The sequence below is a fragment of the Rousettus aegyptiacus genome, unplaced genomic scaffold (genome assembly GCF_014176215.1).
Source record: "Rousettus aegyptiacus isolate mRouAeg1 unplaced genomic scaffold, mRouAeg1.p scaffold_m13_p_9, whole genome shotgun sequence".
Taxonomy (NCBI): Eukaryota; Metazoa; Chordata; class Mammalia; order Chiroptera; family Pteropodidae; genus Rousettus; species Rousettus aegyptiacus.
In genome coordinates this window covers 62,984,735-63,010,394 of record NW_023416312.1, presented here as the reverse complement: position 1 = coordinate 63,010,394, position 25,660 = coordinate 62,984,735, and the positions used below count along the sequence as shown (strand labels likewise).

Genomic DNA, 25,660 nt, shown 5'->3' with positions numbered 1-25,660 from the left:
TTTGAGATCACAATATTGGTTACCTTCAGAGTTGGGTATCGACCAGGAGAATGCATGAGGGAGCCTTTTCGGGAGCAGAAAATGTTCTAGATCTTGATCTGGGGGTATGGTTACATGGATATACATGCCCTTAGAATCCCCTTAGTCATTTCTCTAACTCCTCTCCACCATTTTGCTTCGGCAATACCATGCTTCTTTTTGATCCTCAAACCTCCAAGCTCTTCTCTGCTTCAGTTACATTGCTCCTGTTTTTTCGTATTTATGGAAAGTTCCTTCCCATCCTTAGTGAATCCTTGAGTATATAAAATATATGAGAAAAGAACTATTTAAATATAGATATATATATAAAGATATGTAAAAAATTTATCAAACTATTTTTAAGACTTGTCACTTTACCATGTACACATTATACCTTAATAGAAAAGTTTTAAAAGCACAAAAAATGCACCATAAACAAAGAGAAAAGGGACAGAGTATGAGAAAATAATTTACAATATATAGCAGACAAAAACTTAATATCCATTAGTAAAGAAATCCTTTCAATTAGAAAATTATATGCATATATAATTGTATATATAAAATTATATGTATATATAAATATAAATAAATATATGTGTTTTATGTGTGTGTGTGTGTGTGTGTGTGTGTGTGTGTGTGTAGCCCTTGGAATGTAAATTAGTACAATCTTTTCCGAAGATGATTTGTCAATATCCATTAAATAAAAATAAAATCAAACAGAAAATCGATAAGGAAATAAAATCCTTAAAAATTAAAATACTCTTTAAACCAGCAATTTTACTTCTAGAAATCCAACCATTCAAGAGAAATACTTAAACAAAGTGAACAAATATGTGTATATCCTAATGATGTTTAGCCCTGGATCTAACACAGATAAACAGTAACTGCCTAAAGTTATGAATTACCTATTCGGATGGGAATGATTATATAAATCACCGTACATTTATACCATGGACGAGTGTATGAACATTAAAGATGCTTAAGATAAGTGGAAAAAGCAAATCATGCAACACCATGTCATTAACTTTCTTCAAAGATACAATAAACGGCTGACAGTTTGTTGGAGTTTTGAGAAGAAAGCTGAAGGCATAGGAGAAGGTAAAAGGGATCTTTCACTCCACCCCAACATTTTATTATTAAAAATTTCAAACAGCAATCCTGAAAGAACACCATTATATTCACTTCTAAATTTTGTTATCAAAATTTTATTATACTTGGTTCTTACATTTTTAATACGATACAGTTTTCTAAACTTTTGGATTTTTTAGCACGCGGGCATTGCTTTTTGTAATAAATATATGGTTTCAGTAGTGAATGGATATTACTTTCATAATCAGAAAAAATAAAAAAAAAATATTTTTACAAATTATTATTCCCCTCTTAATTCTAAAGTAGCAAATTTTCATTTCAATATTCAATTCTAAAAATAGAAATGATAGAGTAGTAATGCACTGCAGTCTTATTCCACTCTTGAAATGAAAAAATCATTCCATTATTTCATCCCTGAAATTATCTTTTTTAAAGCTTATATTATTTAAATCATCCTTCACTTACATATCTCTATAACATCTTTTTCTCCTTACAACTGGATATTATTTTAATTGAATATTTTTGACTCAGTTATCTTAATTTTCAAGATTATTGCTTTTACATGTCATAGTAAGATTATCTATAGAATTATGATTGCAATGTTTAAAAAAACCTGAAAAGCAGTAATTGTAGAAAATAATCTTTCTCCCACCAGCACTTTCACTTTATTTTTTTGCATTTTATTTCTTCCCCATTTCATGCACATACATGCCTATAGTGCTATCATTTCCCTGACCCCATCTTTTGATAGGTAAAATATATTTTAGAGCAGTTGCTGATGACTAACAGGCATTTTCGGGTTAACTTCCTACTTCTGATACAGAAAAACTGAACTCAGGTCAGAATTGCCCGTGATAAGAAATTCCAAGCCTTCCCACAATATCGTCCATTCAAACAGCTATACTTACATAACTGCTACACTCAGACAAAAAAATGGCATTTCATTACTATAAATTATTAAGGAATAAATCACAAAATATCCCTTTTTGAATGAAGGTTAAAACACGCGAACCCACAAAGGTTTATAACTTTTACGCGGAATTCAAACCTATACACTCTTCGACCAACACAGAAAGTATTATTTCCACAACTGAAATAGGAGTGAAATTAACGCTAATTCCACTGTAGTCAAAAGTATAACAAACACATGATGAATACTGACTGCAACACCGGTATGTTTGTCAGATAAAATTTAAGATGCATTGAGACCCTTTCTGAATGGCCACTTTATACATTCAAAGCAAGACACAGGCTGTGCAAATTTCATTAAGTGTCTCTGTCACTCGTGAAAAATAGTCTACTATCATTCTCAATGAACAATACCAAAGCACCTTCGTTTCCTTTCCCATTATTGCAAGATCCCGAAAACTATTGTTTAACCCCTCCGTCTTTCCCTCCAAGTACTTACTATTAAAATTGTGTTCCTCAGGTTGCTTGTTGGTTAACCAGATATCTCCATATGGATCTTCATTATTCCACAGGGCCAGGTAGTGACTCTTCCCGCCTCTTAAAGGCCTCTCTGGTATCTCCTCGTGCGCACTATTTCTGAAGGGAGTTTCTACAGAAATAGTGTCCAAAGTCTCCCCACAGTGGACGTTATCTATGCACAGGATTCCCTGGCCTAGCCTTTTCTCATTGTAAATACATGAGACTCTGAAAATTTTCATTTCTATGCCAACTTTAAGAATATTTTTATATACAAGAAAGTTCAGGCTGGGGTCTAGGTAGCACTTCTCCTGGTACACCCCGTCCGAAATCGTCACATCATAGCAGTAAAAGGGAGGTTTGAGTATCCTGTCGCGGGGCTCATCCTCTAAAAGGTACCTTTGGACAGCAAGCACAGCGACGGGCACCACCTCCGAGGGGGTGACGGACTGGAGAGGTGAGTCCGTTATTTGCTCAAGAACCTTTTGGATCCAGGACGTGGGCCCTTGGGTCCCGGCCCTTCTGATCACTCCTCCCGGGACTCCAGTCTCATTTCTCTCAGGGTTCGGGAGGTTCAGTCCAGTACGTGAGGGGCCGGCCTGAGGCTGCTCTAACTCACCAGACATTGCGGGGATAATGCGTAGCCTCTTCACTCCCAAAAGCTAGTGTGCCCCGTCCAAAGCTGAAAAACTACGAAACCGCGTGCTTGAGTGGCGAACGTTACTCAACCCCCGCGGACTAGAAAGACTCCGCGCCTATCCAGACTGCAAAGACTTTCTGCGCGCGCGCACTTCGGCTCTCTCGCCCCGCCCCCCGCTTGGCGCTCTTCAGGCGCGGTTGCTAAGCATCGCACACGTGGTTACGTAGCAGGCTCTCGGACCCGGTGCTAGCGGGTTTGCCAGGGGAGGAATAGGGGGAAAAAAAAAAGCCTTGGTTGCCATGGTTCCCAAAGCGCAACAAGAGGGAGGGGAGGAGCACTCGTAGCTCTTCTAAAGAGGAGAGTGCCGAGAGGCAATGGAAAAGAGAGTGACTGGAAGTAGAATGTAAGTAATCATAGCTTGGGGGTTTGGGGGGTTTGGGGGGTTTTGGCCTCGGACCAGCAACAGAAAGTAAATAAGAGTTGGTTTATATACATGACTATAACATAGGTCTCCTGTAGTATAGATGAAACCAGACAATATATGCACAGCCTTCAGGACAGTCCCTAGAACAAAAAGTACCCCTATAAACGTTAGTAGTGATTGCTGTTAGTATTAGCATAATTGTAGTGGCTCCCTGAGTGCAGGGTGGGTGAATTAGTGATTAAGTGCAAATGAAAACAAAATTATAGAAATTGGTTTGGTTAAGAGCTGCCTTTAGATTATACTTCTTAAAACGTATTTATGTTTTATATAATACCTGGCTTAACATAAAACTCGGTTATAGAATTTCAGAAACTGCGTTTGTAAGCTGTAAGGAATGTAAAGTGGAAAAGCTGATAAGAAGCCAGAATCGAAAATAAAATATTTGTACCCAGATGTGTATATGTACCCAGATGTGCCAGTATACACAGAATGTAGTAATTATCGTTAATACATTTTAAAGATGGTTATAGGCTTGTTTTGATTATATTAATCTTACTTTGCTGTTTATTTCATCATTATTTATTTATTATTTATGAAGTCCCTACTATGAGGCAGCCACTGTTTAAGACCATTGGGGATAACAGTAGTCAGGCTCCTTTAGTCAAACTTCTTTACATTGCTTGGCCTGAAAAAAACCCTGCCATTATTAATATTTAACTAATTCACTCATTCTACACATATTTCTTAAATGTCTGCTCTGAGCCAGGTACTGTCTTGTTATGGAGACTAGAAAACAAAGGGAGAAAGGGAGCAGAGGAGGCAGGAATTGATATTTTATATGCAGTATGATTAGTGAATAACCTTGTTTTGGGTATCTTTATTTTGGTTATTTTTACTTGAACAACCTTATTTGATATTCTCATTTATTTAATTATCCTTTCATTTATTTGCCTCGGATAGGCAAATCAGCATCATTCCCTGGCCTTGGACATTGAGCATTGGAAGTACACTTTTAGGTTCACTGAATTCATAAGATTATGACAATGTGTGTAGAGATGTGAGGGAGGAGGAAAAAAGTGGCATGACTAGTTGGTGCTAAAAGGGTATGAAGTTCAGATGCTATCTCAAAGAGTATTTCAGTAAGCTCTCCAACATCACCACGGTAACAAAAGAGGGCCTGAGGTGGCTGCCTGGCAACCAGAGCACTACGACCTCCAGTTTAGTGCTGCCCTTTTCCAACATCTTTCTCTTTTAAGGTCGCTCTTGATGATTTCATTAACTAAATTCCCTTAATAGACAAGAGCGGATCCACACAGTTTATAATATCCCCCTACCTCTTTGGAATCAAGGATATTCTCATGTTACCTTTCTGTCAGATGTTGAACATGTTTTGATTAATTTGTTGGATGTATATAAACAAAAGTGTAACACAGGTTCACCATAACAGTGGTTCTGGACTCCTTAGTAAGTCAAACAAATGCTCATATTTTCCCCCATGCCTTTGCTGATCCTGAGAACATATTAGATGTATGGTGATGGTTGATTGATGCTATTTCCCCCACTTATCTTCTGTCCACTCAAATCCTATTTTTCATAAAGATCTCAGTGTGTTAGCTTTTCTCCTCTCTCTATATATATGTGTGTGTGCATACATATATATATATACACACACACATATATGTGTATATATAGGTATACATATATATGTAAGGTACTGGATTTTATATATATATATATATATATATATATATATGTAAGATACTGGATTTTAGAATATAGATGTGATCATTTTTAATTTATATATATGTAAGATACTGGATTTTAGAATATAGATGTGATCATTTTCAATTTATATATATGTAAGATACTGGATTTTAGAATATAGATTTGACCATTTTCAATTTATTAAATCTTTGTTTCCCTGATTATTAGAGAAATAGTGACTGCCAGTAAATTCCCAGGATTCTACACATTAATTTATTTCCACTTATCCTAATTTATCGTCCTAATATGATGTATTTAGCATGCTTCAGTATTTATATTCTTCCTCTCAAGAATTTTTGTTTGTTGAAATATGTGACTAAAATTTGGTGACTTTTTGGAAATCCAAAAACCAGTCCGTATACTGGGTTGCCTTACTTGAAATAAAACTGAGCCAGAAAGTTTGTTTCCAATAGGCTATTTATCTAAAGATGATTATGTTAATTTATTTTTAAAATAACAACTTTATTGAAATATAATTCACAGAAAATACAATGCACCTTTTTAAGTGGAGAGAATTCAGTTGTTTTTAGTATACTCAAAGAGTTGTGCAACCATCACTAGAATCTAATTTTAGAACATTTTAACATACCGTAAAGAAACCCTAAACATATTATCAGCCATTCCCAGTTCCAACTTCCCATCCCAGACACTGGCAACCACTATCTAATTTCTGTCACTGTGGATTTGCCTATTCTAGACATTTCATATAAATGGAAATGTACATTGTGTCTGGCTTCTTACACTTAGCATAATGGTTTTAAGTTTCATCCATGTTGTAGCATATTTCATTATTTGTTTTTGCTAAATAATATTTCATTTTATGATTCTATAACATTATGCTCATCAATTCATCAGCCGATGGACATTTGGGTTGTTTCCACTTTTCCATATTATGAAGAATGTTGCAATGAATATTAATCTATGAGATTATGTGTGGACATGTTTCCAAATCTCTTGAATAGACATCTAGGACAGATTGCTTGTTCATATGGCAACTCAATGTTTAACTTTTTGAGGAACTGACAAACTATTTCAAAGTGTTACACCGTTTTACATCCCCACTAGCAATGTACAAGAATTTCAGTTTTTTCACATCCTAGCCAACATTTACTATTGTCTGTATTTATTGTAATCATCCTAGTGGGTGTGTAGTGGTTTTTACTGTGGTTTTGATTTGCCTTTCTGTAATGACTAATGATTTTGACATCTTTTCATGTGCTCATTGGTAATTTTTAAGTCTTCTTTGGAGAAATGTCAATTCAGATCCTTTGCCTATTTTTAAATTGATTTATTTCTTTATTATTGAATCAAAAGATGCCTATATATAATTGATATATTATAGATACAAGTCTCTTATCAGATATTTGTTTTGCAAACATTTTCTCTGATTATGTGAGTTGTCTTTTTACTTTCTTGATGATGTCCTTCAAAGATTAAAAGTTTTAAATTTTCATATAGTACTATACATATACATACATACATACATACGTACGTATGTACATACATACGTAGTACATACATATATGTATATATATATATTTTTTTTCCTGCTTGTGCTTTTGGCGTCATACCTAAGAAACCAAACCATTGCCTAATCCAAGATCACTAAGATTTACTTCTATGTATGTAATGAAAAGTATTGTAGTTTTAGCTGTTCTATTTTGAGTTAATATTTTTATGTGGTGTGAGGTAGAAGTTGAACTTTATTGTTTGGCTTGTGGGTCTAGGTGTCCCATTGCCTTTTGCTGAAAAGACATCTTTCCCCATTCAATTGTCTTGCCACTCTTGTTCATAAATTAATTGACCATAATTTTAAGGTTTTTTTCCTGGACTCTCAATACCATTCAACTGATTTTCAGATTGATTCTTATGCTAGTGCCAAACAGTCTTGATAGCTGTAGCTTTGTAGTAAGTTTTGAAATTAGAAAGTGTCAGTGCTCTAACTTTGTTCTTCTTTTCCTTTATATTATTTTTAATTTTATTTATTTTTATTTTTTAATTTAATTTAATATTTATTTATTTATTTTTTATTTTATTTATTTTATATTTAATTTTTATGGTGACATTGTTTAATGAAATCCAATAAGTTTCATCTGTACATTTTAACAGTAAGACATATATATGTTTACACTGTGTGTTCACCTCCCATAGTTAGATTTCTTTCTGTCACCACATATTTGACCCCCTACCATCACCCCCTAACCTCTGGTAACCACTAGTCTATAGTCCATGTCCATGAGTCTCTATTTATTTGTTCTGTTCATTTGTTGCTTTTAGGTTTATATTCCACATATAAATGATATTATGTGATTTTCAACTTTTTCTGTCTGGCTTATTTCGCTTAGCATGATTATCTTGAGGTCCATCCACGTTGTTGCAAATGGCAGTATTTCATCTCTCCTTATGGCTGAGTAATATTCCATTATATAATATGTACCACAGCTTCTTTAGCCAATCATCTATCGTAGGACATCTATCTCTGTGTCCCACTATGTGGTCAATCCTTGAGAATGTTCCATGTGAACTAGAAAAGAATGTATAAACCACTGTTTTAGGATGAAAGTCTCTGTAAATGCCTGTTATGTTCAGAAAGTCTCTGTAAATGCCTATTATGTTCAGTCTGTCCATATCCGACAGTAGGGTATTTAGGTCCCCTAGTACGATAGTGTTTTGGTCTGTTTCTCCCTTTAGTTCTGTTGGTAATTGCTTTACACATTTCAGGGCTCCCTGTTGGGGAGCATAGATATTAAGAAGTGTTATGACTTCTTGGTGCATGATTCCCTTTATTATTATGAAACGCCCCTCCATATCTTTCTTTACCTTTTTTATTTTTAAATCTATTTAGTCCGATATTAGTACTGCTACTCCCACTTTTCTCTGAATGCCATTTGCGTGAAATACCATTGTCCACCCTTTCACTTTGAGTCTATTTGTCTTTGGAGCTGAGATGTGTTTCCTGGAGGCAGCATATGGTTGTTTTGTTGTTGTTGATGCAATCTGCAACTCTGTGCCTTTTTATTGGTGAGTTCAGTCCATTTATATTTAGAGTGATTATAGCCATTTTATCTTTTGCTTTCTAGTAGCTCAGTGTTTTAATTGCTTCCTTGTCCTTGTGTTTTTGTTTTCTTTACTTTGGTTGGCTTTTTGGGTTTTCCCTCTGGTTCTTCTTGTTTTATGTTATATGCTTCAGTTCTGAATCTTTGGTATGTGGTTACCAATAAGAATATGAAAAGGATATACATAGATATATACATATCTATAGATATAGATATATATACACATATACAGATACAGATATATCTATATATGTGTATATATATACACATATACACATGTATAGATATATAGATATATACATATCTGTATATGTGTATATATATGTATATATACGATCGTCCTTTTTCTTCTGCACATGCCTTATCTCCATTCGCCTTTGCTAATTTGGATCTTTGAATCCTCCCCTTTTAAGTCATTGTTGTCTCAATATGTCCCTATGTATGCTAAATGTTCATTACTATCTTGCTATAGCAAATCTCTTCTTATTCGTAATAAGGTTTGCACTCCTCTGCTCCTGAGGCTGAGAGAGTCAGCTTCTTTATTTCTCCCAGTCCACTGCCCAACACCCGGGGTTCTGAACTATGGTACCTCTTATGTGTAGATCCCACACGCAGATGTGCTGGTGTGTAATCTGGGTGTTTTTCGTTGAGTTTTAGATGTTTAGCTTATTGTTGTTTCAAAGGGAGAGATCTGGAGACATCTCTCACTCCACCATGTTTCTCCAAACTCTTTTCCTCTTTTTCAAGATTGGTTTAACTATTGTGTTCCTTGCATTTCCATATGAATTTTAGGATCAGCTTATCAATTCCTGAAAAAATGGCAGCTGTAATTTTGTAGATGTTAGTTCATTTACAGTTTTTCCAGCTTTATTTATATAAAATTGATACATAACATTGTTTAATTTCGGATGTATAATTTCATAATTCAGTACATGAATATATTGCAAATAATTACCACAATAAAGTGAGTTAACATATCCTTCACCTCATGTAATTATAATTTTTTTTATTGATGTTGTCTTGGTGAGAACATTTAAGATTTGCTCTCTTAACTTTCAAGTATTCAATACAATGTTATTATCTATAATCACATGCTGAACATTACATCCTCAGTACTTATTCCTATTATAATTGGAAGTTTGACCAACATCTCATATACCCCACCCCACGGCCACTGGCAACCACCAATCTACTCTCTGCTCTATGAATTTGGCTTTTGTAGATTCCACATATAAGTGATACCATATAGTATTTGTCTTTGTCTGTTTTCACTTAGCATAAAGCGCTCAAGTTTCAACTATGTTGTCGCAAATGACAGGATATCATTCTTTATATCTGTGTGTGTGTGTGTAGATATACATATATGTGTGTGTACATGTATATATACATGAATAATGCTCTGGTGAACATGGAATTGCAGATGTCTCTTCGAGATTCTGTTTTCATTTCCTTTGGATAAATACCCACAAGTGGGACGGCTGGATCATATTGTAGTTCTATTTTTAATTTTTCGAAGAACCACCATATTGTTTTCCATACTGCTGTAACAATTAGTAGTTTCACCAACAGTTCACAAGGGCTCCCTTTTCTCCACATCCTAACCAGCATTTGTTGTCACTTGTCTTTTTGATAATACCCATTCTTACAGGTGTGAGGAATACCTTACTGTGGATTTTTATTTTCATTTCCCTGATGGTTAGTGATGTTGAACACCTTTCCATGTGCTTCTTGGCCATTTGGATATCTTCTTTAGAAAAAAATAATGTTTATTTAGGTTATTTTCCCACTTTTTAAATGATTTTTTTTGCCATTGGGTTTTATGAGTTCCTTATGTATTTTGAATATTAACCCTTATCAGATACATGGTTTGAAAATATTTTCTCCCATTCTATAGGTTGCCTTTTCTTTTTTTTCTGTCTTTATTGAAGTATAATAAATAATTAGTTACTTGTATTTACATTGTACAATTCAATGAGTTTTTTCTTCAATTATAGTTGGCATATAATAATATACCAGTTTCAGTTGTATAGCATATTGATATGAGATGCACATACCTCACGAAGTGATCACCCCATTAAATCTAGTACCCTTCTTCCCTCTTACATATTTATTACCGCATTATTAACCATCTTCCCCATGCTACACTCTACATCTCCATGTCTGTTCTGCAACTATCCATTGGTACCTCTCAACCCCCTTCTATCTAGTATCCCTCTAAATATTCTCTGTATCTATGAGTTTATTTCTACTTTTGTTGTTGTTGATTTTGTTCTTTAGATTCCACATGTACATGAAATTATGCAATATTCAGCAAAGCTATCATTTAGAGTGGAAGGACAGATACAGGTTGCCTTTTCATTTTTTTTATCATTTCTTTTGGTATGCAAAAGGTTTTAGTTTGATTCAGTCCCACTTGTTGATTTTTGCTTATGTTGCTGTGAGTTTGGTATTATATCTAAAAAATCATTGCCAGGACCAATGTCAAGGAGCTTTTCCTCTATGTTTTATTTTAAGGAACTTTATGTTTCAAGGTCTTCCTTTGAAGTTATTAATTGATTTCAAGTTAATTTTTGTCAATGGTGTAACATAGGGGTCCAATTTCATCTTTTCTGCAAATAGGTATCCAGATTTTTCAATACCATTTATTTAAGAGACTATCCATTCCACCATTGAGTATTCTTGGTTCTCTTGTCAAATATTAGTTAACTTTATATACATAGACTTATTTCTGGGCTACATGTGTATCAGTTGTAATGTCTCCTCTTCTATTTACAATTTAATTTATTTGAGTCTTCTCTCTTTTTTAAAAAAATTAGTCTATGTGTTTGTCAATTTTGTTTATCTTTTCATAAAATCAGCTCTTAGTTTCGTTGATCTTCTCTATTGTTTTTCTAATTTCTATTTTATTTATTTCCGCTGAAATTTTTATTTATTTTTCTTCTGCTAACTTTAAACTTAGTTTGTTCTTCTAGTTTCTTGAAATGTGAAGTTAGATATTTAAAATTAGAAATCTTTATTCTTGATGTAAGAAATTATCACTATAAAATTTACACTTAGAACTGCTTTTGCTATGTCTCATAAATTTTCATACATTGTATTTAAATTTTCTTTTGTATCAATATTTTTTTGTTTCTCTTTTGACATTTTCTATGACCCATTGGTTGTTCATAAGTGTGTTGTTTAATTTTCATGTATTTATGAATTTTCCAGTTTTCTTCCTTTCCTCCTATTGATTTCTAGTTTCATACCATTTTGGTAGGAAGACAGTTGATATGATTTCAACCTTAAAGTTTTAAGACTTGCTTTGTGATCTAACATATGATCTATCCTGGAGAATGTTCTATGTGTGCTTGAGTAGAATGTGTATTCTGCTGCAGTTCTGTATATATTGTTAGATATATTTGGTCTAAAGTATAGTTCAAGTCCAATATGCTCTATTTTTAACTTTTGAAAATTTGATTATAATATGTTGCAGTGAAGACCTCTTTATCTTCAACATATTTCATATTATTTGGGCTTCATAAATCTGCTTTTTCTCTCCTCTTCCTTATTCATTTTACTCATTCTTTGCCATCTTCATCTTAAGATACTGAACCTCTTCAATGAAAGCATTATTATCATCTTTGATAAGTTTTCTTGTGTGATGTCCTACTGATCCTCAGACTCAGAAAATGTGCTCTGCTTCATTTGCAGTTAAAATAGCTTCAGCAGTAGCATCTAGGGATTCTTCCTCAGGAACTTCAAGAGGATAAAAGCAATTAAAAAGGGATTATATACTCACTTGATTGGAAAAAATAAAAAAATCCTAGGATGACCAAGTGTTGGAAAAGGTGCTGACCAATAAACTGCTGGTGAGAGTGTAAATTTGTTCAACTAGTTGTAAAGTTGAACGTGTGCACACCATGTGATTCATAAATTCTTCTCGTATACATGAGAATAGTGTTTGTCAAAGGGGAGAATGATACTAATACTTTGTGGGCAAATTACAGTGAAAGGGAAACATTGAGATGAGTCTTTCTCCCCTCAAAGAATTGTCCAATTCATAGTGTGTAGCATCAAGGCCAAATAAAAAGCAGCAATTAGAGCTTGTGGCACTTTTGCTGGACTAGGAAGACCAAAATTAGAGGTCACAGCTACCAAGTGGCTGGGATTTGAATGGCTAAGTCCCCCGATCCCAAAATAAAGGTAGCTGTAAGAACAGTTTGATCAACATTCTACATGAACTTTTCCCTTGAGGTATTAGCTGACTTTTAATGTGCGCCTGCTCAGGGTGAGAGGCAAAGAAATGGAGCGTAAGTCTGTTACTAAAATGCTACAAAGCTAAACTGATTCAGTAATATTACAGTGCTGGGAAGGCAAAAATAGGAATTCAGGAATCTTTCCAAGGGACTTTAGTGAACAACTTTGGTTTTTAGTTGAGCCCCAGGAGGGATTGCACCATATACGTAGGATTAAACTGGCAATAGACCAGCCACAAGTGCATGAAGATGATCTACCCACATTCTGTTTGTTGTTTAGAAAAAAATACATTTCATTATTTTCTTAGAAAGATAACATAATTCAGAACCACTATAATTTTCTATACACAAAGCACACAATTCAATAAAAATATAACAGATATGCTAGGAAACAGGACCAAATGACCAAAAATTGAGGAAACAAACAATAAAAATGCACTCACAGATGATTAAAAAGTTGGAGTTAATAGATATGGCCTTTAAAATAACTATGACTAATATGTTCAATAAATAAAGGGAATGATGAATAATTTTACCAGAGATAGGGAAATTATGAAATACAATCAAATAAAAATTCAAGAATTAAATAATAGAATAACTGAAACTAAAAATTCAACAGATGCATTTAACAAAGATTAAATAGAACAGAAAAAAAGAGGATTAGTGGACAGGATAATAGGTCACTATCCAGACTAATGCTTAGAGAGAAAAAACATTGGAGAATACAGAAAAGAGAATGAGAGACATAGATAACACAGTGAAAAGGTTTAACATATATGTAATTGAAATCTGAGAGGAAGAGAAAAAGAGGGCAAAAACACTATTTGAAGAAACACTTGCCAAGGATTTTCCCAAAAAAAAAAAATGTCTCAAGTTACATGTTCTAGAGGCTATACAAATCTGAAGCAGAATAATGACTGTGCAGGAAAAATAATGTACCCCTGAAGATGTCCATATTCTAATCCTCAGAACTGTGAATATGTTTTGTTACATGGTAGAAGAAAATTAAGATTGCAAATGGAATTAAGGTTGTTAATTAAATGAATCTAAGATGAGATTATTTAGATGCAGGTGGGCCCTTAAAAGTGGAGTAGGAAAGCAGAAGTTTTGGTTAGTGAAAGGTGTGACATGAGAATACTTGACCAAATTTTGGAGGCTTTAAATATGGAGGAAGGGGGGCATGAGCAAAGGAATTCAATAGTCTTCTAGAATTTGGAAATGTCCCTCAGCTTCAGATAACAAGAAAACTGGGCCTTCAGTCTGCAAACACAAGTAGTTAAATTCTGACAACTTGAATGAGCAAAAAAAAGTGGATTTTCCCCAATGCCTCCAGAATGAAATTCATCCTGTTGATACCTTAATATTAACCAGTGAGACATATCCTGGACTTCTGACCTACAAAACTGTAAGATAATAAATTTGAGTTGTTTAAATCACTAAGTAGTAACTTCTTATGGTAAAAATAAAAAAGCTACTATAGCAAGAAAGGAAACCAGACATAAATCCATCAAAGTAAAACTGATAAATACCAGAAACAAAGAGAAAATTTTAAAGTAACTAGAGAACAAAGATATGTTATTGTTGCAGGAGCAACAATAATCTTGGCAACTGAATTTTCAAAATAATGAAAAAAGACAATGGTCTGACATCTTCAAAGTGCTGAAGAAATATTTTCTAACCAGGCAAATTTTTTTTTTCAAAATAAAGGTGAATCGAAGAGGTTTAAGAGAAACAAAAATTGATGGAATTTATAACCATATGACATGCACTAAAAGAAATACTAAAGTGGGTTATTTAGGCAAAAGGAAATGACACCAAAAGGAAACAAGGTAATTCAAGAAGGAGTGAAGAACACTAAAAAGGGTTAATATAAGTAAATCTACATGAATATTAGCTGTTCAAAACAACAACAATAACTTCTGAAGCTTAAAATATATGTAATTAAAAGACATGATAACAGAACAAAAGGAGGGAGAGTGTAAATGGAATTCAAATGTCACAAAGTTCTTTTCCTGGGAAGTAGATACAGCACTATTTTAAGGTAGATTAAAATATATATATACACACACATATTTCAATTACAGTCGACATACAATGTTAGTTTCAGGTGTACAACATAGTGATTAGACATTTATGAAACACATGAAGTGATCAACCTCATGTCGAACCTAGTACCCATCTGTCATCATGCATAGTAATTACAGTATTATTGACTTTATTCCATGTGCTGTACTTTACATCCCAATAACTATTTTGTAACTACCAATTTGCATTTATTAATCCCTTCCCCTTTTCACTCACCTCCAACTCCACTCCCATCTAGCAACCCTCTAAATATTCTCTGTATCTATGAGTTTGTTTCTGGGTATTGACCCCAAAGACTTGAAAACTCATATCCATCTTGATGTTCATAGCAGCATTATTCACAGTGGCCAGGACAAGGAAGCAACTGAAGTATCCTACAATAGATGATTGGCTAAAGAAGCAGTGGTACATATATACAATGGAATATTAGTCATTAGAAAAGATGAAATACTGCCATTTGCAAAACATGGATGGACCTCAAGATAATCATGCTAAGTAAAATAAGCCAGATAGAAAAAGTTGAAAATCACATAATATCACTTATATGTGGGATATAAATGTAAAAGCAACAAATGAACAGGACAAACAGAACAGAGACTCATGGACATGGACTATAGATTAGTGATTACCAGAGATAGAGGGTGGGGGGAGGAGAGAGGTAGACAGGGTGAAGTGGGTCAAATATGTGGTTACAGAAAGAAATCTAACTATAGGAGGTGAACACAGTATAAATGTGTATATATATATATATATATATACACACACACACACACACACACACACACACACACATATATATGACTTACTGTTAAAATGTACAACTGAAAGTTATCAGATTTTGTTAACTAATGTCACCATAAAAATAAATTTAAAAAATAATAAATAAACAAATGATAATTGTGTGTTCTTATAAGAAACCTTAAATAAGAAATAGAAAGTTAGAAAGTAAAGGTTTTGAAAAATGTATATCATGTAAACATGAACAAAGTAAAGGTGCTATAGTTATACTAATATCTCACAGAATAGACTTTAACAGAGGACACAGCATGAGAGATATTAGACATTTCACAATGAAAACAGTGAAAATTTAAAGAAGTACAAATTAGTAGTTGATAGAGGGTCATAGGGATGGGGAGCATGGCATAGGGAATGCAGATAGTAGTAGGGTAATGGCTATGTGTAGAGCCAGAGGGAAGATGAAATATTCAGGGGGATTGTTTCATCAACTATATAAATGTCTAACCAATGTACTATATACTTGAAAGTAATAAAACACCTTAATTGGTATGCATAAAATAAAATAGCTCCAAAATGCATTAAATGAAAATTGACAGAACTCTAAACATAAATAGATAATTCTACAAACATGTGTGGAGATTTTATCATACCTCCTAAAATGACTGTCAAAATAAGTAGACTAATAGAAGGTATAGTTATAGAAGAATGGAAAATAAAACCAACAAATATGCCCTAACATATTTATAACATTGTTTGCAATAAATGTAGAACAGACATTCTTTTCAAATGTTCACGGACTATTTATCAAAATTGACCATATACTCTGCTATATAACAAGTCAACTTTTTTCAAATGGCAGAAATCAAAATATTTTCTCTGATCACAGAATTAAGATTAAAATCAATATCAAAAGATAATAGAAATTTCCAAATGTTGGAAAGCTAAGCAGTGTATTTCTAAATAACCAAAGTAGAGAGATTCAAAATTGAAATTATAAAATATTTTGAAATAAATTTTTATAAAAATATGACATTACAACTCATCCAATGCATCTAAAGCCGTGCTTAGAGAGAGCTTCAAAGCCTTTTATGTATATATTAGAAAAGAAGAAAGGCTAAAAATCAACAATGTAAACACCTACTGCAAGAAAGTTAAAAAAATAGCAAATTAAACTTCAAGAAAAGGATGAGGGAAATGATAAGACCAGAAACCAAAGAAATAGAAAACAGGCAATTGAGAAGCTCAACAAAGCCGAAAGTTGTTTTTTTTCAAAAGACTAAGGAAATCAATAAATCTGTAGCAATACTTATAATAAAAACAGGGAGAAGTCACAAATTATAAGTATCAGTAACAAAAAGGAACATCAGTACATAATCTATAAATAATAAAAAGTGAGGGAATAGTAATGAACAATAAAGTTGATAATTTGTATGAGAAGCACAATTATGTAAAAAAATACAACTCACCAAAACTGATTTCAAAGATGTAAACAAAATCCCAATAGTTTTATACGTATTAAAGAAATTAGAATTTCTTCCTAGTGAATTTTTCCTAATGTTTAAGGAATATATAACACCAATCTTACTTGAACTCTAATAGCAATTAGAAAAAGAAGAAATTACACATTTTCCTACTTGTTTTATAAGGTCATTAGAATCTTAATTCTAAAACTTGTCAAGGACATTATAAGCAGAAAATTCTATAGACCAAATCTTTTGTGAATTTTGCAAAAACCTAATGAAAAATATTAGCTATGTAAATCCATTATAAAGGTAATATATTACAACGAAGTTGGATTTATTATTGGAATGGAGGAATGTTTTGACATTTAAAAAGCGATAATATGATTAATCACATTAACAGAAAAGTAGAATATATGGTCATCACAATAGAGGTATAAAAAGTCTGTTATATTCAACAATTATTCATGTGAAAAACTCTCAGAAAACTAGGCATCGAAGGAAAAATTTTTAACGTGTTAAAGGGTTTAAAAAATCTAATGCATGGCATATTAATGGTGAAATATTGATAGCTTTCCTTTCAAGATCAGAAATGAGACTTTGTTATCTGTATTACCATTTCTAATTAACCTTCTATTGGATATTCTAGACAATAAATTAAGGGAAGAAAGAGAAACAGATCTTACAAAGATGAGGAAGAAAGAAGTGTTTCATTATTTATAGATAACAGTTGTGTGTTTAGAAATTCCAAATGTTTACGAATAACTTACTATAATTAATAAATAAATTTAGCAAGTTTGCCAGATATAAGATTAGTATATGTATTGGTCAAGGTTATCCAGAGAAACAGAACCAATAGTATAATATACAAGAAAGGATTTCTTATAAGGAATTGGCTTATGCAATTAGGGAGGTTGAGAAATTCCACAATCTGCCACCTGCATACTAGAAACTCAAGGAAACCAGTGGCATAATTCAGTCCAAGTCCCAAGGCCTGAGAACCAGGAGCAGCAAGGGCAGGAGAAGATTGATGTCCCAGCTCAGGCAATCAGGCAGGAAGAGCTGATTTCTTTCATCCTCTGCCTTTTTGTTTTATTAAGACCGTCAATGGAATGGATGATGCCAACTCATATTACGGAGGAAAAACTGGTTTATTGGTTCACCTATTCAAATGCTAATTTCATCCAGAAATGCCCTCGCAGACACACCCAGAAATACTTTTTAGCCAAATATATGACAACCCTATAATACAGTCCATTTGACATATATTAATCGTCACAATATAAAAAAAGATTTGTATTTTTATATATTAGCAAAGGTAGAAAATAAAATGAAAATACCACATGCATTAGTTTAAAAAATCATCAAATATCAAGGATTAATATTAATAAAAGATATGTAAGACAAAGAAAACTACAAAATGTTTGATATTAACGTAGACCTAAATAAAAAGATAACTCTACATGTCTGCTTTACACACAGAAGGTCCTGGGTTTGAGCCCCAGCTGAGTCATGGCGCATACCCCAGGTGCGCCAGGCCTTCAGTGCTCTGGGTCCTGGATGTGCAATGAGAGCGCATAAGAGTACACGCCCCGCCTTCAGAGATCCAATTCTTAAGGGGAGACGGCAACATCTGTAGGTCAGGGGTGGAAGTGGGAGAGGATTAGAAAAATAAAAAAATAAATAAGATAATTCTACATTGGATAAACATTGGAGGAATCTATATTTTAAATATGTTAATTTTCTTTGACTTGATCTTAGTTTCAAAATAATTCCAGTAGGCTTATTTTTTTATGGAAATTGACAAATTAATTCTCAATTTTACATAGAATTGCAAATGGAAAAAATAGCATAGAAAGGCTTGTAGAAAAAAGTTTGATGATTTATAAAAATCAAGATATTTTATAATGTCTACAGCCATGCCACCCTGAACGTGCTCAATCTCGTCTGATCCTGGAAGCTAAGCAGGGTCAGGCCTGCTTAGTACTTGGATGGGAGACCATCTTGGAATACCAGTTGCTGTAGGCATTTAAAATAAAAGATATTTTACAAAACAATAATAATTAAACCAATTTCTTAATGTTGCAAATATACAAAAATAGAACAATAGAAGAGTCCAAAAACAGATCCACACGTATACCATCATTTAAGTTGTGACAAAGAATCCATAACAATGCAGTAGTAGAAAATGGTCTTTTTGATAAGTGATTTTGGATTAATGGGGTTACTAAATTGATTCAAATGATTCTTTGTATCTATTTCAAACAAAATTTAATTCTAAATAGATTATAGATTAAAAGTAAAAGGTGAAAGAAATAAAAGTTATTGAAGATAACATAGGATAATGTCATAATGACCTTGATGTAGTCAAGCATTTCTTTAAAAGGACACAAAAAGCACTGATCCTAAAAAAAGTAAATTCTCCTTCATTAAAATTAAGACATTAAGAGAGCGGAAAGGCAGGCCACAGAATGGGAGAAAATATTTGTAATACTTGTATCTGAGAAGGGCTTATGTTCCAAATATATACAAAACTACAAGTCAATAAGAAAAAGTCTACTGAATTATTTTTAATGACAAATCTTGAACAACTCCATGAAAAATAGGATATCCAAGTGATCAATAAGACAATAAAAAGGTGCTCAATTTTGTTAGTTATAAAGTAAATGCAAATTGAAATCATGATCAAATAATACTCCACAACCATCAAGAATGCTAAAATTAAAGGGACACTCTGGATATTTCCTAGTTGTGTTGCCGGTTTGTAAACCTTAAGGCCCTTGAACAAATATCATTTATTTCTAAAAAAAATGTTAAAAAATAGACATGGGTACTCTAATACACTGCTGGTGGGAGTGTAAACTGATATAATTACTCTGGAAAACTGATGTTCTGTATATATTAGACCTTACCATATTCCTTAGTAGTTCTGGTCAGATATATAGGCACAACAGAAATGCCAAAAGAAATGTATGAGAATGTTCATACCAACATTATTTATAGTAAATAACCCAAATATCTATCAACAACAGAGTGAACAAATTATGTTATATTAAAACATTAAAATTGTAGCAGCAATGGAAATGAATGGAGTGCTGTTACAAAAAAAACATAGATATATTTCACAAATATAATATTGAGCATAAGAAGCTAGATACAAAAGAATATGCATATATGATTCCATTTATATGAAGTTCTAAAATAGGCAAAACTCATGTATGGTGATAAAAGTCAGAATAGTGGTTTACATCATGGAACTAATGAATGAAAGGGACATAGGGGAGTTTCTGGGGTGCAAATGATGTTTTATATATTGATCTGGGTGTTGGCTCAATGGGTGCACTTATTTTGTAAACAAAAATACAAAGCCGTACATCTAATATACATACACTTTACCATATGACTGTTATAGTTCAACAAAAAATATTTGTACAAAAAACTGGTAATATCCAGAACCAGAAAGGATGTGTAGAAATAGGCATTCTTGTACATTTTTATTGAAATTTGATTGCTATAATCTTTTTGAACATAAAGAATTATATTTGTGGAAATTTCAAATATGCCTATCAATTGGCCAAGCAGTTTCACTTCTGGGAACCTGTCTGTGGTAGTCAGTGTCATTGTTTGCCTAATATTTCTGGTTCCCACTCTAGATGTGTGGTTGGATTATTCTCAACCTTTTTGGATTTAGGCATTGCCATTGACTGGTTTTGGCCAATGAAATTTGAATGGAAGTGACATTCCCACAAACAAAATAGAAATGACCAATGGTTAAGTAAAAAACGGCCCCTCCCTCCAATAAAAAACAAAAAACAAAAAACAAAACTTATTAACAGTTAGGTAAATCCAAATAATAATAATAACGCAATTTCATTTTTCACCTATTTGGATTTACAATTTAGGAAAAGAAAGACCTAACACAATGTCAGCCATGGGGCGAAGAACTTGGCACTATTGGGCTCATGTCCCAAGTCACAGAGCTAGGAAGTATTTCGGGGAAGCCCACATCAAAACCTACATGTTTGTATTCACGGCAGATGGGCCTGCTCTCCCTATCATTCATTCTCCACTCATGGTCTACCATCTTTGTGGCAGACTCCTTGAAAGTTGTATCTTCATAGACCATGCTATATATTGTGTCATGAGCTACATATCAAATCACTAATTCTCTCTCTTCCAGCTTTCTGTTTGAAAAGTAGAAATTACAAATATGTTGAAGCCATACCTACAGCTTGCCTTGCTAGCTGGCAAGAAATCAGACTCTGAATCACCAGTAAGCTAAACCACCATGTCTATAATGCAGTCTTTTGGGATTCAGGGAAAGTTCTTCTACCATGAGTGAAAAATAAGGAGAGTGGTGTGCAACACAATGGGGGCAATTTTTAGTGCCATTATTTTTTTCCCACAAAAGGTATCATTTAACTATGATATACTTGTTTTTGTTTCTTTTGTATAATTTGATATCACTCCATATCACTTCATAGAGTTCAACCTCAATTATTTTATCAGCCAACTTTAGTATGTGTGTATGTATATAGGTAATATACATCATGCAGTATCATAACTGCATGATGTATGTATGTGTATGTGTGTATGTATATAGGTAATATACATCATGCAGTATCATAACTGTTAAGAAAAGAAATTTAATATCTTCTCTCTCTCTTTCCTCCTTATTCTCTCTCTTTATTTCTCCCTTCCCCTCCACAGTCTCTCTTATCTCTACTTGAAAAGCATAGAAATACTGATAAGTAGCATTTGCTGAGCAGGGCTAGTCATCTACATAGGTAGATGACAAGGAAAACACCCCCAGGAGAGTCAGACAAGTAGAGACAAAAGATATATAGATTGTACTGCTCAGCTATGGAAAATTTCATTCGTAACTAAAGACAAGGATGTATATGTATGTGTTCACGTGTGAGAGGCTATGGTGTGTCTAATACAATGAGATATATCATTTTCAGTTCCTTTTCCTATAATTATAATACTGTGACCTGAAGAGAGAGACGATAAGAGAAACACACTCAAAACAGTTATACAACTCTTGATATGAGTTACATATGCATCACTTTACTCCCCAGCCCCATGACAACTTCCATCCTCACCTAATGATAAAGCTGTGTGTGTGCACGTACACGTGCATGCACATGCACGTGTGTGTGACAAAATGGGGTAGGCTATTTTCAGCTTCAATTTTTTTTCTGATTATATTAATGCTTATTGAAAAATCTTTAAAAATCTGAAAATTATAAAGAAGGAAATATTTGTAAGCAGTAATCATATCACCTGAAAACATTTGGTGTCAATGTTTAGGTCTATAAAGTTCAACATATCTATTCTATTTGTTGTGGGTTCAATTGTATCCCCTCAAAGGATATGTTGAAGTCCTAACCCCTGTTGACTGTGAATATGACCTTTGTGGAAATAAGGATTTTGCAGCTATAATCAAGTTAAGAAGAGATAATTTTAGATTAGGATAGACCCCGATTCAGTATGACCAATGTCCTTATAAGGAAAAAAGAAGAGATGCAGAGATAGAGAAAAAGAAGTGAATGCCATGGGAAGACACAGATGCAAAGAGAGAAGGCCATGTGAAGACAGAGGCAAGAGATTGGAGTGATGCCTTTACAAGCCAAAGAATGCCAAGAATTGCCAGTAACCACCAGAGACTAGAAGAGGCAAGGAAAAATTCCTTCTCTAAAGCCTATAAAAATAGCATAATCTTTGGTTTTGGACTTCTCGTCTCTGTAACTGAGAGAATAAATTTTTTCTTGTTTTAAACCACCTAGTTTGCTGTGTTTTGTTATGGAAGCCCTAGGAAATGAATACACTATTGATAGATTTTTAATAAATGATTTGAAAATGATTAACCCCTCCAACATATTTAACATCTTTCCATGCTCACATTGTTATAGCATTATTTTGTTAATCAGTTACAGAGGAATAATTTCTGCATATCTTCAAATTTTAAATTTTATTTACTTTTCTGACCACAAACAGTATATGTTTTAGATATGCAAATAGTAGGAAAAATGATTGAAATAAGATTTAATTAACCTATGACCTCATTCCTAGGTTCCTTTCCAAAATATTATCTATACCCTGTTTTAGTATATATTATTTAAGAAATTTTTTCACATCAGATACAGTACCAAGAGAAATTTAACTCTCTTTTTCTCTCTTCTTCTGTCACTGTGAAGTGCATATGTTTATCGATATAATATATTAGCATGAGAATGCTTATTGAAGCATTAGCTATAATGGCAAAATATTCTAAACTAATTGAATGCCTGCCAATGTGTAGAAGCTTAAACAAATTGTATATTCGTAATAGAGTTTTTCTTCAATTAGTAGAGAAAGAATAAATTATATCTATATTAATGACTTGAAGAGCTATTTATGATATATTAAGTGAAATAAGCACTTAATATTGAGAAAAGCATGTAATAATACATAGTAGGTTATCTGGAATTTGGAGATGAGGAAGGAAAAGGTGTGTATGTATGTGAAATTATGTATATATATATATATATATTTTAATGAAATCATATTATTTCATTCTATTGTTTTTAGTGAACAATTTAACTTAATAATTCTGGAAGAATATTTAATCACGGATTGAAAAGTATATAAATTTGGAAACTTTTAGTATGGATAATCAGTTGAAAAATATGCTATTACTATCATTTATTATAAGCTTAAAACTTATAATAGACTTGTTACCTCAAAGAAAATATAATATATTATATGAACCCTGAATATTTAGTGCCATGGACATTAAAATATGTTTAACTTATGACTCCTTCCATGGAACTCTCTATTTGTAATATACACTTCTTTCCTTACAAGGGCAAAAACATCATTCTAATAATGTGAATTATGGAATTTTATTCATTCAAAAATCCTCATTGATTACAGATAAAGTTCAGATAAAATTACTTAGAAAGTGTTGTAGTATCATACATAGAAACCAGATAAAAGGATGTTACAAACAGCGCTTTTGAGTGGCTGACTCTTCAGGGTCATCTACTTGCTCTTGCTGTGCATTTCCTTTCCAAATTTCTATTTCAGCATGTAATTCTGGACCAGTGCCTGATTATAATAGTGACCATTTTTCTACAAAATGTGTGACATTTTAGCAAAATGAAATAGCCTCTCTCACATTAATTTTCTTCTTGTCAACACATTGCTCTCATCATGCTCTTCACCCTCATTTAATGTGGGGACTATAAAATTGTCAATATTTTCCCAGTCTGTTAAAGACTGGTAAATTCCAGAGGACTATCATAACGTGTATGTTGCAACTGGTACTGCCGTGATGTCCCTGAAATTATCTGTAGCAGACTTTACTGTTTGTGATCACAGCTTAGTGGATCATAATGTCTTTATGCAACACACATTATATAGAGTAATTAATTGAATGCTTTCTGTGTGTCAGAAGCTGTGCTAAGCATTGAACAAGCATAATATCATTTAAAGTAAATAATTATCCAATTAGATATTATTATCAGTACTTTAAACCAAGGCTCAGGGTTTAAGCCATTTGTCAGGTAGCAAGTAGCAAAGCTAGGGCTTGAATTTAGGGTTTGTGACTCCAGGTACACTTTTTATCTATAAGTTATACTACTTCCAATAGTATCCGAGGTATACATTCCTAGACTTCAACAATGTCTAGTTCTCTTCCATTTTATGCACTTTGGAAGGGTATATATTTTCTAACCCTCTTATAATTAGTCAGGACCTTTTAAGTAGTTCTTGCCAAGGGGCTGTGAACACAAGTGACACACTTTGTTTCCAGATTGAAATATTTAATTACTAACATGCAATGTGCAACTTTTTTGCCACCTCTCTTTCCTAGCTGCAGCAACAGAAGAGGCCTTGTGTTAAGATGCCAGAGCTTCAAGTTTGAAGCAGCTTGATTACTTAGTCACATATACAAGGAAGATATTCTGGAGAGTTATCTGAATTCACAGTGTAATTCATGTGAGTCAGAAGTATGCGTCTGTTACATTAAACCACTGATATTGTAGAACTTTTTGTTAGTATAGCCTAACTTAACCTATCCTGATTAATACATAAACTGGTACTGAGAGTGGAATATTGCCATAACAAAAACTTTAGATATGACATTGGTTAAATGTTTTTGTGGTTGGATTTTTCAGTGACAAAAATTTGGTGAAACTAACTTGCAATAGAACAAGATAATATAATTAGGGGATTTGTAATTCTAAGAGAAGAGGTTAGAAAACAATGCTTATAGGGAAATATTATAGGGGAAGAAGCTAGAAAATAAAATTTTAGTACTGTTCGTAGTAGTGATAGTAGTGTTTGTTGATTGCTGATGGCTTTGATTGCTGTGATGGTTGATTCTATGTGTCAACTTGAATAGGCTAAGAGATGTCTAGATAACTAGTAAAACATTATTTCTAGGTGTGTCTGTAAGGAAGCCTCCAGAAGAGATTAGCATTTGAATCAGTACACTAAGTAGATTGCTCTCATCATTGTAAGTGGGCATCATACATTCCACTGAGGGCCTGAATAGAACAAAATGGGTGGAGAAAGGGCAATTAATTCTCGCTGCTTGGGATGAGACATTCATTTTCTCCTGACCTTGGATATCCTGGTGATATCCCAGTTCTTGGGCTTTTAGATTCAGACTGGGAATTATACCATCACCCTCCTACTCTTACGCCTTTAGACTAAGACTAAATTATATTGCCAGC

At 33.2% G+C, this 25,660-nt stretch overlaps 1 protein-coding gene and 1 pseudogene across 3 annotated transcripts in view; one reads left to right on the top strand and one right to left on the bottom strand.

Moving 5' to 3' along the window:
• The window catches only part of RADX (RPA1 related single stranded DNA binding protein, X-linked), a 62,195-nt gene extending 58,892 nt beyond the window's left edge, over positions 1 to 3,303 (bottom strand). For 2 of the 3 annotated variants that reach the window (XM_016148429.2, XM_016148447.2), the window contains exon 1: positions 2,516 to 3,303. In XM_016148429.2, the coding sequence (XP_016003915.2) occupies positions 2,516 to 3,158 (643 nt within the window). In that variant the 5' untranslated portion in view covers positions 3,159 to 3,303. The remainder of the gene's footprint in view (positions 1 to 2,515) is intronic. The other variant, XM_016148416.2, reaches the window with a different exon arrangement.
• Positions 3,304 to 18,846: 15,543 nt separating this feature from the next.
• LOC118608447 lies at positions 18,847 to 18,965 on the top strand (annotated as a pseudogene).
• The last annotated feature ends 6,695 nt before the right edge of the window (positions 18,966 to 25,660 follow it).